Source organism: Mesocricetus auratus, unplaced genomic scaffold, assembly GCF_017639785.1.
Source record: "Mesocricetus auratus isolate SY011 unplaced genomic scaffold, BCM_Maur_2.0 Super-Scaffold_6730, whole genome shotgun sequence".
Classification (NCBI taxonomy): Eukaryota; Metazoa; Chordata; class Mammalia; order Rodentia; family Cricetidae; genus Mesocricetus; species Mesocricetus auratus.
Window position 1 is genome coordinate 781941 of NW_024429184.1, and position 15903 is coordinate 797843.

The 15903-nt window shown below is 44.0% G+C and overlaps 1 protein-coding gene across 4 annotated transcripts in view; it reads left to right on the top strand.

Moving 5' to 3' along the window:
* Window positions 1-15903, top strand: part of Susd1 (sushi domain containing 1) — a 116360-nt gene that overhangs the window by 13241 nt on the left and 87216 nt on the right. For all 4 annotated transcript variants that reach the window (XM_040737774.1, XM_040737780.1, XM_040737771.1 and 1 more), the window contains exons 4-5: window positions 8601-8753; window positions 9377-9556. In XM_040737774.1, coding sequence (XP_040593708.1) covers window positions 8601-8753; window positions 9377-9556 — 333 coding nt within the window. The remainder of the gene's footprint in view (window positions 1-8600; window positions 8754-9376; window positions 9557-15903) is intronic.

The following is a 15903-nucleotide window of genomic DNA, read 5'->3' on the forward strand; positions in this document are numbered from 1 at the left end:
GACTTTCGGCGGCAAGTGACCTTGTTGGTGAGATTTCTGGGCATATGCTGGTTGAATGGAAGCCACAAGCAAGCCCTCCTGATGTTCCTGACTCTGGGTGAGCTCCGTTTCTAGGTAGCATATCCTGATAATGCAGCTCTTCGGCATTCTCAGGTCCCTGAATGGTCACAAAGCAAAGAGGCCAGAAACTCCTCCTGGCTCAGAGATGCTTGGCACAGACTCTATGGCTGCTTAAAAGCTTCGTGGCACTTCAAGGTTTTCAGGAAGAAAGGAAAGTAGAGCGTGTTTAATCTTTCTATGGTTAAGAACGGCAGCTTCTGGCCTTTGCCATTCTACTTGACCTGTGCCAAGATGAAATTCCTGGAAGGATACATTTGTACACTAAGCTTTTTCTTAGCAAGAATGAGTATATTGTTTCGGAGAACACATTGTATTCAGTGTCCTGTTGTCCTTGTAACAAGTTACTGGCTGTATGTGGTTTTAAAACTGTGAAAGAGATCCTCCCCCCAGCCCCCCCGCTTTGTTTTTAAGATAGGGTTTCTCAGTGTGGTCCTGACTGTCTTGGAATTTATCCTAGAACTCACTGTATATACCAGGCTGTCCTCAAACTCAGAGATCCACCTTCCTCTGTCTCCTTAGTGCTGGAATAAAAGGCTTGCACCACTATGACTGGTAAGATGATAATTTTAAAAACCACGTATGGTGATGATCTAGCTCATTCAGATACATTTCTCATGGTTTTCTTCTCTGCCAAGGCAGGGCCAGTGGGAGGTGACAGGGAGACAGTTAATTTCATGTCACAGTACAAGTGAAAGGTAAGCAAAGGCGTTATCTGGAATCCACGGGTGGCCCTTGTGTTATCAGTGAGGAAAGAGCCTGGGGGATGATCTAGAAGACGTGATACCTAAGATCGCTCTTTAAAAACTGTATCAGTATTGTAGTGAAGGATGCATTCAACTTTTAAAAGTTAGGGAAAATGGCCAGGTGTGGTGGCACACACCTTTAACCTTAGCACTCAAGAGGCAGAGGCAGGTGGATCTCTGTGAGTTCCAGGCCAGCCTGTAATACATAGAAAGCTCCAGGTCAGGCAGAGCCACACTACACAGTGAGTCTGTGTCTCAAAAAGAAAGAGAGAGAGAGAGAGAGAGAGAGAGAGAGAGAGAGAGAGAGAGAGAGAGAGAGAGAGAGAACGAGAGAGAGAGAGAGAGAACGAGAGAGAGAGAAAGAAAGAAAGAAAGAAAGAAAGAAAGAAAGAAAACAAAAAAACCCCAAAAGATAGAAAGAACGGAGCTGGAGTTGTAGCTCATTGGTAGGCTCTTACCCAGTATAAGCAAGGTCCTGGGTTTGATCTCTGGTTTGCACAACAAATAAGCAGGAGTTAGAAAGATGAAGTGGGCCAGGGCAGGAATGCAGAGAAGAAAATATTTTCTGCAAGGGTCAGATAGGTTCCAGCCATACAAAAACCAACCTGTCTGGAACAAAATCCTGTGTAGTCCCTGATGCATTTATTCTATTACTTGCAACTATTGGTGATCTTTCCCTTTTTGAAAAAAGAGACACAATTCACATTCACCGGTTTCCCTTCCTTTGAAGTGTTTAGATCAGTGAGTTTGGTATATTTACAAAGTCATGCCACTGTTGCCAGTTGCCATAACCCCACAGTGAAGCCCGTATTCATTGTCAGTCTTTCCCTTGACTTTTCATTTTGAGGTCTCTATGGACCCCTTGTAAAAGCTGATGGGTAATTTTTCTTGTTGGTGCTGAGAAGCCCAACACTTCAAAATCATTTGCCAGAGACACATGAGTGGATGCTAGTTGGGGTGTAGTTCAAGTCCTGGGGTCTGTTGAACGCTTCAGGTGACTTGCCCTTGGTGTCCCTTGAGTCCCCAAGTCTTGTGGACCATCCCGAATGGTAGCAGCAACCTTGTCACAGGGATTTCCTGCATTGTTAGAATGCTTCAGGAGAAATGGAATCCCTGTAGCCCTGGCTGGGAAAGGAGAAGGTGACAAAAAACCTGAGAGCATTGCCATCCGCAGCTCTTAGACACTTCTCCCTCACCCGGGTCCTACCAGTCTACCTCACACCTTCATGCCTAGATGTAGTTGGTATTTTACTCTTTCACTCTGCTATTCGGGCTCTTTTTTCCCTTGGGGCGGGGTACCACCTTGGAGTCTCATTCTTAAGTATGTCCGGCCTTAGCTTGGTTGTTTCTAGCCAGTTTCTCTTAACTCATTTATCTCTTGTCTCTGGATTTTTATCTTTCTCGGTTTCTATATACCTCCCTTTACGTCTTTCTCCGTGGCTAGCTGGGTGGCTGGCCCCTGGAGTCTTCCTCTCCTCCTTGATCACTCTTTTTTCTCCTTCTGTGTATTCTCTCTACCCCCCCCCCACCTATCCTTTTCCTGCCTTGCTGTTGGCCATTCAGCTCTTTATTAGACCAACCAGGTGCTTTAGCCAGGCAAAGGAACACAGCTTCACAGAGTTAAGCAAAGGCAACAGAACGCAACGCATCTTTTCATCATTAAACAAATGTTCCGCAGTGTAAACAAACATAATCCATCTTAAAATAATATTCCACAGCACCCAGGTCTCTGTTCTTAACCATTTCCCGGTCCAGGTTGGCTCTATTGGGCTTTTCCTAGGGCAGTGGCCTCTTTCTAAGAGAGCAATTGTTCCGAAGCTTCTTTGCTCCTGCTGCTTGGTGCCTGAGCCTGTCCTGGCCTCGGCTCAACTGTGTCACCATACTAGGACTGCCTGCTCTCTGTGGGTGGCACCACCCGTTTTGGCTTGTTTCTGCCTTAGGGGTTTCCTCCAGGAACTTTTCCAAGGAGAAAATGTAAAATAGTGTATTAAGTGTGGGGGGAAAAAGTATGTTGTTTCCTCAGCAATCAAAAATAAAATTACGTGGTTCTGCAATTCAGCTTCTGGACACTTGCCCCCAAATGACTGAAAGCGACATCTCAAAAAGCCGTTTTTGTACCCATGTTCACAGCAGCGTTGTTCTCGACAGCCAAGGAGCATCACTGAAGCGCTTCATCTGTTCATCTGCAGATGAAAGATGAAGACAGGTGAACACCAGGGAGTGTTGGAAAGGAAGGAGGGGGCACAGCAGGGCACATGCTTAGCATGAGCAATGGTCTAGATTCGATCCTAGCTCCCCCTGCCTGACCCCCCTTCCCCCCACACACAAATTTTACACATGCCGTGGGGTGGATGAACTTTAAGGACATGATGTTGAGGGAGCATTCCACTGAGGCTCAAAATTGCCAAATGTATAGAGACAGGAATGGAATGGTGTTTGCCAGGGGATCTAATGGGCATAGAGCTTCACTTTTACAACATGGAAAGAGTCCTAACAATGACTGCTGCCGACTGTGGCACAACCCTGTGAATGTTCCTAACACACTGCACTGTACTCTTAAAAATGGCTAAGATGGCAATTTTTACATTATTTTATCATCACTAAGATGTCATATACTTAGATGTTCAACTACAATGCTCAAGTGCAGCACAAATTATCAGCAAGAACAGTATGTCATTAAACATAAAGTCTTGGTGATGACATAGAATCTATCTCACCTGAGGAGGTCATTCTGGTAAGCTTGATCGGTAAGTCAGTGAGGATTCTAGAATGGACTAGAAAAAGCATAGCTCCTAAACATCATAAGCCAGAAGATGTTTAAAAATCAAAATCATGGGACTAGAGAGATGGTTTAGTAGTTAAGAGCACTTGTTACTTTTCTAGAAGACCTGGGATCAGGTCCCAGCACCCACATTGGGTGGCTCACAATTGCTCATAACTCTAGTTCCAGGGGATCCAACATCTTCTGCCTCCCAAGGACTGAACCCATGTGGCACACATACACAGAGGCATGCACACATATACACAGATAAAAATAAATTAAAAAAATAAAAATTTCTGGGTGGCTATAGTGCACACCTTTAATCCCAGCACTCAGGAGGCAACAGCAGATGGATCTCTGTGTTTGATGTCAGTCTGGTCTACAGAATGAGTTCCAGGATAACCAGGGCTACACAGAGAAACCCTGTCTCAAGAAAACCAAAAACCAAAAACCAAAACAAAGTCATGTCACAGTAACCTCTGTTGTATGTGATAGGCACATCTGAAATTAACTAAGGCAATTATTACATCCTCCGTTCCGTAAGACAGAGAACTATTGGTAGCATGATGCACAGTTGGATGACAGTAGTGAGTGATTTTGAATATGGACTTCCAGGTAGGCACTTGGCTTCAAATCCTGGAGTTTCCATTGCTGTCTGGACCAATTGCTTTACCACTTTGTCTGCTTTAGTTACCTCAAAATGGGCTATTGTGGAAATGAAATAAGATGAATATAGTATTTAATAAATAATGAAGTGTTTGGTACAGGGCCTGACGACATGCAGCAATTATCGTTATTAGCAATAATCATGAGAATTATGGCTATTAGGTTGTTGAGTGACTGGTACACAAAGCTAACGACTGGTAATGACTGTGGTGACTCCTACAGCGTTGGTCGGCATCCAGAAGTCCCTCAGCTTTTCTGTGCCCTCTCTACTTGCCCATGTTTGGAAGTCCAATGGAAAGTCCTGCATTTAGTCTCACTCAGTATTTTTTTTAGGATGTCTCCTTGAGAAGGTGGGGTGGCTGTCTATGTTGCTGTGGTCTGTGGAATAGCTTTGCCAGGGGCTTGGGTAAAGTATCAGATGTTTCTCATTAAATTGACAGGTAAGAAGTAGAGTAAGGTCGGATTGCTAACTGGGCGAAGAGATCTCGTCAAGTTAGGACGAGCAAAACCTAGCAACAGTGCTGATGTCTCCAGGGACAAAAATCATCTTAAAATTTGTTCTTAGGGCTAGAGAGATGGCTCAGCAGTTAAGAACATTTGTGGCCCTTGCAAAAAGATCTGAGTTTGATTCTCAGCACCCACATGGCCGCTCAGAACCATATATGTAACTCCAGTTCCAGGGAATCTGATGCCCTCTCTGGCTTCCTTGGGCACCAGGCACATTCATGGTACATATAAACACATTCAGGCAAACATACATGTGAGACAAAATAGATAAATCTTTTTTAAAGAAATAAGTTGATCTAGATTGGTGTTAGTTTTCTTTTACGTTGTTTGTATCTTAAGACTTTTCATAACAACTGCCCCTAGTTCTGGGATTGTACTGTCAATCATTGTTTGACAGGTTTTGGACCCCGTCATTCTTTGTGGTGCTGGAAAATGAACTCAGGCCTCCTGCCTGCTAAGTGCGTGTTCTGCATCTGAGAGACACTCCCGACCACTTCCCTTCTTGACACTGTTTATTCTTGGTCTGATTCATGGCCTGGAGTATCTTCTCAGCTTTTCTTTTTTAGAGAAGAAATGTCAGTGGTGCAATTCCTGAAGTCAACCGTATTCTGGACTATCTATTATTTCCATTGCTTACCCAGAGCGTGATGTTTTGTTCCCTTTCTTAGAACTCTAAATGTTACTCAGTTGCTGGGAAGCCCAGTGTTCCAGACAGGAAGTCCTAGGTCAGGTCGAATGATTCCTCATTGGTTCCCATTCCTTTTCTCGGTAGGTTTCCTTTTATTCTCTTACTTATGGATTTCGGAATGGCTTTCATGTTTTGTTTTCCCTTTCTTTTAGCAGCTACCTCTTGCATAATACTCACACACCCATAATTGTGTGCTTATTATTTGTTTCTATGATCCACCCTGAGGCTTCGTATATTCCTGTCCTCTTGTCTGTCCTTCCTTCCCTCCCTCCCTCCTAGACTGGATATGAATCGGTAGCCAAGGCAGGCCTGAAACTTACTAAGTAGCCCAGGCTGACCTCAAACTGGTGGTAAGCCGCCTGCCTCAGCTCCCCAAGTGCTGGGATTACAAGTATGAAGCACCACACCTGGTTTCCTCTTTCTTAAAACTGGCTGCTTCGCCGGGCGGTGGTGACGCACTCCTTTAATCCTAGCAGAGGCAGGCAGATCTCTGTGAGTTCGAGGCCGGACTGGACCGATAGCCTCCGAAACAATACAGAGAAACCCTGTCTTGTTAAAAAAAAAAAAAAACTGGCTGCTTCGTTAAGTGTCCTAAAATGTGCCTGCCCACTTAAACTGTACAGTGCACTGGTGGTTACTGTATTCATAGAATTCCACAGTCTCACCACTGATCTTTGAAGATCTCCCCACTTCCCACTGACCAAGGCAACCAGAAACCACTTTTGTCTCTGTCGTTTGCCTCTTCTGGAGATTGCTTTTGAACATGGTCATGGCACCGTTCCTTTTATTATCCTGGGCTTTCGAAGTCGTTCTGGTACTTGTATCGAAGACCGCCTTCTTCATCAGTTTACCTGCCTGTCTTTCTTCCTGGATGTGGGGATAGGGTTGCAGCAGGTGCCCTGTAACCGAGGCAGGGAAAGATTGAGACTGGGACCAAGAGACCGGGTAAGGGACCTTCAGGGAGCCGGCAGGAAGGCTGTGGTCAGCACTTCTGAGCCCTGATGGCCAGTGGGCTGTGTTGTACCCAGGAGAATAGCTTTTGTCTGCAGCGTTCATGCTTGTGACCTTAAAACTCTGCTTGGATTGAGATGTGTGGGCTGGGGTGCTTTTCCCCTCACTTTGAGATGAACTCCTGCACAGTCTTCCCTTATTTTCTTCAGTTTCTCTTCAGCAGTTGTTGGCTCCTTCTCATCTGCCTCTGTAAGATTTTGCTTTTTATCTCACGATTTCTGCTGCACACCAACTTCTCCACTGTGCCTTGGGAGGGTTCCTCAGGATGGGATTTTCAAATCTGATTTTCAGCAGTAGCGTCTCTATTGCTTAATGTCTTTCTGACGTTTCTATTTTTGGCATTCACATTTCGTTTTCAGTTTATAAGATTTCATTGTATTCCTAGAAATCCCCCCTTGAAAATTGATGCATTGTTTCCTTAACGGCACCTACATTTGAGCTCGTTATGTGTTCAGGGAATTTTCAGGGTTTGTTGCCACCCAGATTCCCCTCGAGTTTAGTGGCTTTAAAGAGCAATGTGTGGACTGCGGAAAAGGTTCCCTGGGTGAAGACTGGAGTTCAGATCCCCAGATCTGTGTGAAACCAGATGTGGTAACACACAGTAGCCCTAATGTAGCTCTCTCATAATGAGACGGGAGGTGGAGACAGATGGATTCCTGTGGGCTTCTGAGCCAGCTAACGTAGTGTATGCAGCAGCACTGGACAACAGAGACACCGCCCCCAAGGAGGTGCAAGGCAAGGGTGCATGTCTGGAGGTTGTTCTCTGACCCACCTGCATGCCATGGTATATGCATGCCTGTACTCAGACCATGAACATGTACACACACACACACACACACACACACACACACACAGCCTATGGGCTGGAAAGCCACGCTTGTCTGTTCCTAGCATTCTAAAAAAACTCTACAGTAACTTGGTTTTTATACCCAGAACTTCAGTGTAGACCTTTTATTTCTTCTAGCTTAGATCTTTTAAAATCTGATTTATTTATTTTTGTTTCATGTGCATTGGTTTGCCTGTGTGAGGGTATTAGATCCCTTGGAACTGGAGTTACAGGCAGTTGTGGGCTGCCATGTGAGTGCTGGGAGTTGAACCCAGGTCCTCTGGAAGAGCAGCCAGGCCCTTAACCACTGAACATCTCTCCAGCTCCCAGTGTAGGTCTTTTACTTGCTTTATTATTAATGTTTGCAGCTTTGGAGATCGAATTCAGGGCCTTGTGCACGCCAGGCGAGTATCCCACCACTTTGTAAACGTAATTTTTAATTTTTGAAACAGGGTCTTACTATGTACCCTTGTCTGGCCTAGAACTCACTGTGTAGACCAGGCTAGCCTCCAGTGCATAGAGATCCATCTACCTCTGTCTCCTAAGGTCTGGGTTTAAAGGTGTGTGACACTATGTTTGCATTTTCAAAATTTACTTATTTTTATTTCTGTGTGTGTGTGTGTGTGTGTGTGTGTGTGTGTGTGAGATGAACACTGAGTGCTCCCCCAGATACTCCTCACCTTAGTTTTGAGACAGGGTCTCTCACCAATCCTGGAGCTAATGATTTACTAGATTGACTGGGTAGTGAGTCCCATTGATCCTTCCATCTTCAGCTCCTCAGGGCTGGGATTATGGGTCTCCAGATATATCTGGTTTTTATGCGTGTGCTGAGGGTTGAACTCGGTTCTTCATGCTTGTGTGGCGAACACCTGACTTATGGGTTTCCCCTGCTATTAAATACTTTTTTGGAGAGAGAGAAAGAGAGAGAGAGAGAGAGAGAGAGAGAGAGAGAGAGAGAGAGAGAGAGAGAGAGAGTGAGTGAGTTTGGGTGTTAGGCATTCTACCACTGAGTTACATCTTGAGCTCTCTAATACACTTTTTTTTTTTTGTGAGTCCCATTTTGGAATTTTTTTTTTAATTCTCAACACACTGACAAGTATTTATTATCAAATGTATCCTATGCTCTCAGTACGTTCGATGTAAAATTGCCATACAGTGTCAAGCAAGTGCCTGTGTGTATTGGGGTTGGTGGAGGGTGTGAAAGGTGACTGTCACAATGTCCTTCCTCCTTTTCTGTTGTCCTCCCCTCTTTTTCTGTTTTGGGGTTGGTCTCTCAAGACATAGACGAGTGCGACGTTTCTGGCCTGTGCCGGCACGGAGGCCGGTGTGTCAATACTCCTGGGAGCTTCGAATGCTACTGCATGGAAGGATACTTGGCAAAGAACGGTCCCGAGCCTTTCTACCCAAGCACAGACGACACATCCTGCTCAGGTAGGTGTCTGCCAGAGAGGCAGCGTCTGAAGGTGAGACTTTGGTGGGTATTATTTTCTTACGTCCAGATGTTTATATATCTGCACTGGAGACATGAGTAGACATCATCTTCACATACTTCTATGAGATTAAATAAATGACCTAATCAAGGTAGAGTCATGTTAAACAAACAAACAAACAAAAACAACAACAACTAAACAGCCAACTTCAAGGGTTGGTAAACTTGAGCAATTCGTAGATATTTTGTCATTAACTCTTGCCTGTTAGGTCTGGTAAGAGCCCAGCATCTCAAAAGTGACCTTGAAAATGAAGTGCACCAAAATGAAGGGAGTTTGCGATCAGATTTCTACTTCACTGGGCAAGGCATCTCTTTAGTGAATGAACATGAGTCAGGGTTGACTGCTAATTCTTTCTGTGTTGTGCATGTGTATATGCTCTTTGTGTATGGAGGGCCAGAAGAGCAATTAGGAAAATCGTTGGAAATTACTCAGAAGCTTCTTGGGAATGAATCAGCGTTCTTAAAATAGGGCCTGGGGTGTGAGGCATGGGATATGGGTGGAGAGATGGTGGATTCTGAACAACTTGAATTCATAAAGTAAAAAGTTGACTTTTTTTTTCTCTAGAAATAGACTGTGGCACCCCTCCTGAAGTCCCTGGTGGCTACATTACAGGAAATTACATCTCCACGCTTGGTGGTCAGGTTCATTACAGCTGCAAAGAAGGGTTTCTCAGTGTCACGGGAGGTGGAGTTTCACGTTGCACGACCCTGGGCATGTGGGAATCTCCAAAGCTGCAGTGCCAAGGTGAGTTTTCAAAAGCCCTAGTTAGCATCCTGGTTATAGTTGTCCTGAGGTTCCTTTTTTCAGTTTCCTTTTGGGATAGTACATAAATAAATCCAACATATTTTTGTTTCTGGTGGGTTTTTATTTGGTTATCTAGTATGTTCGGGGTCTGTATCTTGTCTGTAAACAACCCTAGTTTTTGTTCTTCTGCATTTATAAAATCCTACTTTTTTGCGGGGCGTTGGTGGCTCACGCCTTTATCTTTGTGAGCCTAAGGCCAGCCTGGTCTACAGAATGAGTTCTAGGACAGGCTCCAAAACAATACAGAGAAACTCTGACTTGAAAAACAAAAACAAAAACAACAAAACAACAACAACAAACCAAAATCCTACTTTTCTATTACAGGGTCTTAACTAGTGTTTTCAAGAAGAAAACATAAATAGCAGGGCTAAGGGGGAATGCTTTACTCTTATTTCTGACTGGTATGGAAACGGTTTTGGTGTTTCAACATTGATTTCAGCTTTAAAAAAAACCCATAAAACTACTGTTATTTATTTATGTGTCTATATGTACTTATGAGTGCGTGTGAGCATGTGTGTGTGAACACATAGGACAATGTATGTGCTAGAGTTCAGTTTTCTGCTTCCCATCATGTGAGAGCCCCAGGGATCCAGCTGATGTCATCATGCTTGGAAATAAGTGCCTTTACCCACTGAGTCACGACACTGGCGTGGCCTCAGCTTTTTGCTGTGTGTGTGTGTGTGTGTGTGTGTGTGTGATCTATTTATGCACTGTATGTAGCACTATGTGCCAAGTACATTCTAAACCAATTCCCTGAAATTGACTCCTTTAGTCTTTAGAGGATCCATGTGAAAAGATGAAGGCTGCCCTCCCCAGGCATCAAGAGGGTAAATTGTTTAAGGTCACACTGCTATGAATGCTGGTGGGAACCTTGGCAGGAGAGGGTGACCAGGGCACGGCACAAATATGCCAGGCAGACAGAGCTTAGTGAGAAGTTTTATTAGAAAGGGGAGGGAGGGGGAAGGAGAGAGAAAAGAGGTAAAGAGACAGAGACAGAGGACAGAAGAGGGAGACAGGAAAGGTCCTGTCTGTCCCAGGGGAACAGAAGGAAAGGGGGGAGTAAGTGGGCAGGGGTCTTTCTTTTAAAGGGGTCCTTTGCACCTTTGGGCAGACTACACAGCCATACTGCCTGAGTGCATTCTGCCAGGTGACAGGGACTGCCCAGAATAATGCCTGAATCCTTACACGCGCGCGCACACACACACACACACACACACACACACACACACACACACCAGGGCTAGAACTGGCAGCAGAAGCTGCCAGTTTCAGAGACTGTGCTTTCAGTTACTGTTATTTTGTTTACTATTGTGACTATTTTTGTATTTTTTACTTCCTCTGTCTCTAGAGATTTCCATTTTAACAGATCTTGGGTTTCCATATAATCTTAAGGAAGTGTTCACCCATGTTCATTTTGCTATTTTTTTCAGACACTAGCTATTTTTATCTTTTAGGCACGTACGAAGATGATTACATACATTTTATTTTAATCAGTAATGTGAGTTCATTAATACGTTTTCTGATAATGATTAATCTTGTTAGGATGAATTACTTTGAGGCTTTGGTTTCTTATTATTTTAACCAGGATTGTGTTTGCTAAATATTACTTAGAATCCTTCACTGATACTCAAAGGGTGCCATTTTTTTTGTTATATTTAGTATCAATGACATTCTGAATTTAAAAATACCAAAGCATTTTTCCCTTGCTCTGTAGAATTTTTAAAGATTTGGGAGATTTCATTTGGAAAGCCATCTGGAATTGACACTTTGGGACACATTTTAGCCCCTGAGGTATTTTAAAAACTCCAATTCAAAGGATCATCTTTATGGGCAGCAATCCCAAGTGATCTTCATATCTTTTTAAATTTATTTTTATTTTATGTACACTGGTGCTTTGCCATGGGTGACAGGATCCCTGGAACTTCAGTTAACAGACAGTTGGGAGCTGCCAGGTGGGTGCAGGGAGTTGAACTAAGATCCTCTGGAAGAGCAGTCAGTGCTCTTAACCACTGAGCTATCTCTTCAGCCCATGATGTATATATCTTAAATACTTTTTAGATTGAAGGGACATTTAATGTACCAAAAAAAGTAATTGTCATAGTTAATATCAACTGTCAAATGAAAGGCTTTTGAGTCACCAAGGAGACAGTTGTATTTGTGAGGTTAAGATAATTGAAGTGAGAGGACTCTCCTTAACTCTGGAGCACATTCCATAGGCTGGGGTCTTCTGCTGTATAAAAAGGAGAGGACTCACTGAGCACAAACATCCATCACTCTTCCCTTCCTGGCTATAGATACAGTGTGAGCAGCTGGCCCCCTTCTCCTGCTGTCATGCCTTCTGCTGGATAGATTGTATCCCTTTAACTGTGAGACAAAAAAAAAAATCCTCTCTTTAAGTGGTTTTTGTCACATGTTATATCACAAGAAAAATATCTAATATAGCAATAATGGAAAAAGGGAAATCGCAATTTTCATTGAATTTATCACACAGCTATGAAGCAGTGTTGTATATAACTAAGTTAATCTTGCTGCTGTTCTACTTGTTGGAGTTTTAAACACATGTAGATACTTTATTACCATCCTCAGAGTTAAGAAGCTATAAGGACCCCAGGTGGTGTTAGCACCCCACCTTTGATCCCAGCATTTGGGAGGCAGAGGCAGGGGGATCTCAGTGAGTTCAAGGCTAGCCTGGTCTACAAAGGGAGTTCCAGAACAGCCAGGACTGTTACACAGAGAAACTCTGTCTTGAAAAACAAAAACAAGAACAAAAAATAAGTTATAAGGATACATTTTAGTTATCAAACTTTCTTTTAATGGACCAATTAAGATAGAATGCTTAGAATAAAATGTACTTTGACAACAAAGGAAGCAATAGTTGAGGGAAGAGAACCTACAAAATGAGGATTTATAGATGATTTGCAGAAAGAGTTATTTACAAATGATCCATCTAAAAAGGGGCTAGTATCTAGAATATGTAAGGAACTTGAAACACTCAGTAGAAAAAAAATTGAGTTAAAAGAGCAGGTAAATTGGGGCTGGAGAGCTCAGCAGTTAGGAGCATGAACTGTTCTTGCAAAGGACTCAAGTTCAGTTCCAGTATCCACATGAAGCAGCCTACAACTCTAGCTCCAGGGGATCCCACATCATTGTCCCTTATGGATACTTGCACAGACACATACCCATATACATAATTAAAAATAATATTACAATAAATGTTTTTTAAAAGGGCAGGCAAATGCTCTGAATAGACCTTTCTGAAAAGAGCACATGTAGCTATATGGAAAAAAGTCCAGTTTCACTAGTTATCTGAGAAATGCAAGTCAGTTTCCACAGTCATGCCATCTTATCCCATTATCTGGCCTTTAAACCCAGCAGAGACAGGAGGATCTTTGTGGGTCTGAAACCAACCTGGTCTACATAGTGAGGTATAGGACAGCCAGGGCTATGTAAAGAGATCCTGTTGCAAAACAAACAAAGAAGCAAAGCGTAGTATTAAAACATCTTAAAGTTCATCTCCTAGAAGCAGATAGAAATTAACAGCAGTTATCAGAGACTGGGAAGTGTTCTAGAAGTTCCACGGGATACCATCTACCCTGTTCTTTGAAGCAAGGTCTCTCACTTTTGTTTCGTTGCTTTAAAACTACTTATTTTTGTTTTCTAAACATACGATATTGTAATTAATCCTTTGAGAATTTTATGCGATACATTAATTGTATTCACCTCCCCACTCCTTTTCCTAACTCCTCCTGGGTCCACCCTTTCCCTCCCCACCCCTTTCTGATTTCATGTCCTCCTTTTAAAAATAAACCACTGAATCCAGTTTGTGCTGCTCATGCACATGGGTGTGGGTCATTCCTTGGGGGGTGGTCTGATGGGGGAAGTCCTTCTGTGCATATGTTTGTCTTATTGGTTGATAAATAAAGCACTATTGGCCAATAGGGAAGCAGGATAGGTGGGACTAGGAGTCGAGGAGGATTCTGGGAAATGCAGTCAAGAGTCGCCATGTGATCTCGGGAAGAGAGGATGCATGAGGCTGGCAATTTGTAACTAATAGAGTCTCCTGTGTTATTTGGGACCAGGCTGGTGGGAAGAATGCTCGTTACAGTGGTCAACATATCAGGGGCCACACACTTAAAGAAAACCGATTCTTCCTCTTCCAGAAGCCATCAGCTGCCCACAGCTCCTCGGGGTAGAGCTCTGCGAACCTCTTCCCGCACAGTGCTAGAATGTTGTCTGGTTTGATCTTGTGTAGGTCACACGCAGGCACCCACAGCTGCTGCGAATTCGTGTGCAGCAGTCCCATCGTGTCCAGAAGACACCGTCATGCTCCAATTCTCTTCCTTTCTACCTTCCTTTCTGTTATGGTTCCTGAGCCTTGGAATGGGGAGAATATGGAATGTGTGGTGATTACCTGCTACATGTGGCCCATTGGCCTCCATCAGCCAGTCTCTCGCCTTTACCTGGGACTTGTTGATTCGCCAGCCAGCCAGTCCCCGGGATTGCCTGTCTCTGCTCCCTCAACACTGGAATCACAAGAATTGCAAGTGTGCACCATCATGCCTGGTGTGTGTGTTGGGGGAGAAGGGGTGTGTAGGAATAGATGTCAACCTCAGGTAACATTCCTCAGGAGCTATCCACTTTTTTTTTTTTTAAAGTTCAGGATCTCTCACTGGGGCATGGGACTTGTGGTGAGCTCCAGATATCCATCCATTTCTATCTTCCCAGTATGGGAAGGGGAAGCAAGCCAGTAAGCAGCACCCCTCTGTGGTCTCTGCATCATCAGTTACTGCCTCCAGGTTCCTGCCCTGTTTGACTTCCTGTCCTAACTCAAGACAGCAATATGGAAGTGTAAAACCAAATAAACCCTTTCCTCTCCAAGTTGCAATAGTAACCTTAACACAGCTCAAGTAAAAAGAAAAAAAATAGCAAATTGCATATATAAAACCTGGGGATTTAGCTGGGCGGTGGTGGCATACACCTTTAATCCCAACACCCAGGAGGCAAAGGTGGATGGATCTCTCTGAGTTCCAGACCAGAATGGTCAACAGAATAGAATTCTAGGATGACTAGGGCTACACAGAGAAATCATGTCTCAAGGGATAAAAGTAATCTAAAACCTGGGGCCCTTACAGAGGACTCTGGTGCTGGTGTCTGGACTGAGAGCAAAGGAAGGTAATTTAGAGGAGGGAGCCTCTTTCATTCCCCCATGGCACTGTTATTTAAAGAATAGTCACTCCTGTTTCCCTCTGCAGGCCAGCTTCCTCCTCCTCCCCTCTGTCACATGGCTCCAGTTTCTCACTGCTTCGTCTGCTCATCTTGAAGAAGCACCCCTTCGTATTTACCCTTCAGTCTTCTCTTGGCTCCCAAATCTGGGCCACGTGCCAGCTGACGCCGTATTTTTAGCCGTGTTCTAAAGCTACAGGAATTGGGAATTCCACCAAATACACCCTGAAACTGTGAACTTGGCTGCTATGTAGCAGGGTGCTTGTGAGGGGAACAGCTGTGTGTCAGGCTGTGGCTTTTGAGATTTGTGATGGGCTTCCCTTATCAGAGAAGGAATAGTTGCTGGGTAGCATTTGTCTTCTGGTCACCTGTAGTCATCTTCTGTACCTCCTGGAGCAGGGCCTGAAGTAGCAACCCACATTGAGGGTTCACCTGTCATGACCCACGTTTGGGGCATCATGGGTTGGGTCCACAGACCTGTCCGGTCTGTACCTGAGAGCAGGGAGTGTGGGTTAAGGAAAGAAATTTACAAGAGACAGAGATAGAGTTGGAGGGTACCTAGTGAATATCAGGATCAGCTCCATGTTTATTATTCAAAGCTCTTATATATCCCAATCAAAGAAGGGAAAGGCAAAAGACTTCCTTACCAAGATACAAGGAACAAGCAAGCATAATTACCTTCTCAATACCCAAAATATCAAGTAACCACACCCTAGACCAAATGTCCTGTTGTCAAGGTGAGATATCCAATAGCTGCCCTTTAGGCCAGATATCCTGTTGTTAAGGCAAGACACATACACAATAGCCATACCTTAGGCCAAACATACTGTGGATTTAACCTTAGAGGAGCAATAATGGGCTCAAACTCTCTGACCTTAAGTCAAGATGAACGGAGCCACTTTTATGAGCGCCAACAAGGAAGTATGGAGACTTCCATTCCATTGGACTTAAAATGGCAATAGGATGTGAGGTCAGAGGGCTTTCCACGGCAGCTCCTGTGGTCCACCTAGGTGACAGTGTACTGAAATGCCTGGCACACATTTCCCATTAACTCATTGGGAAAA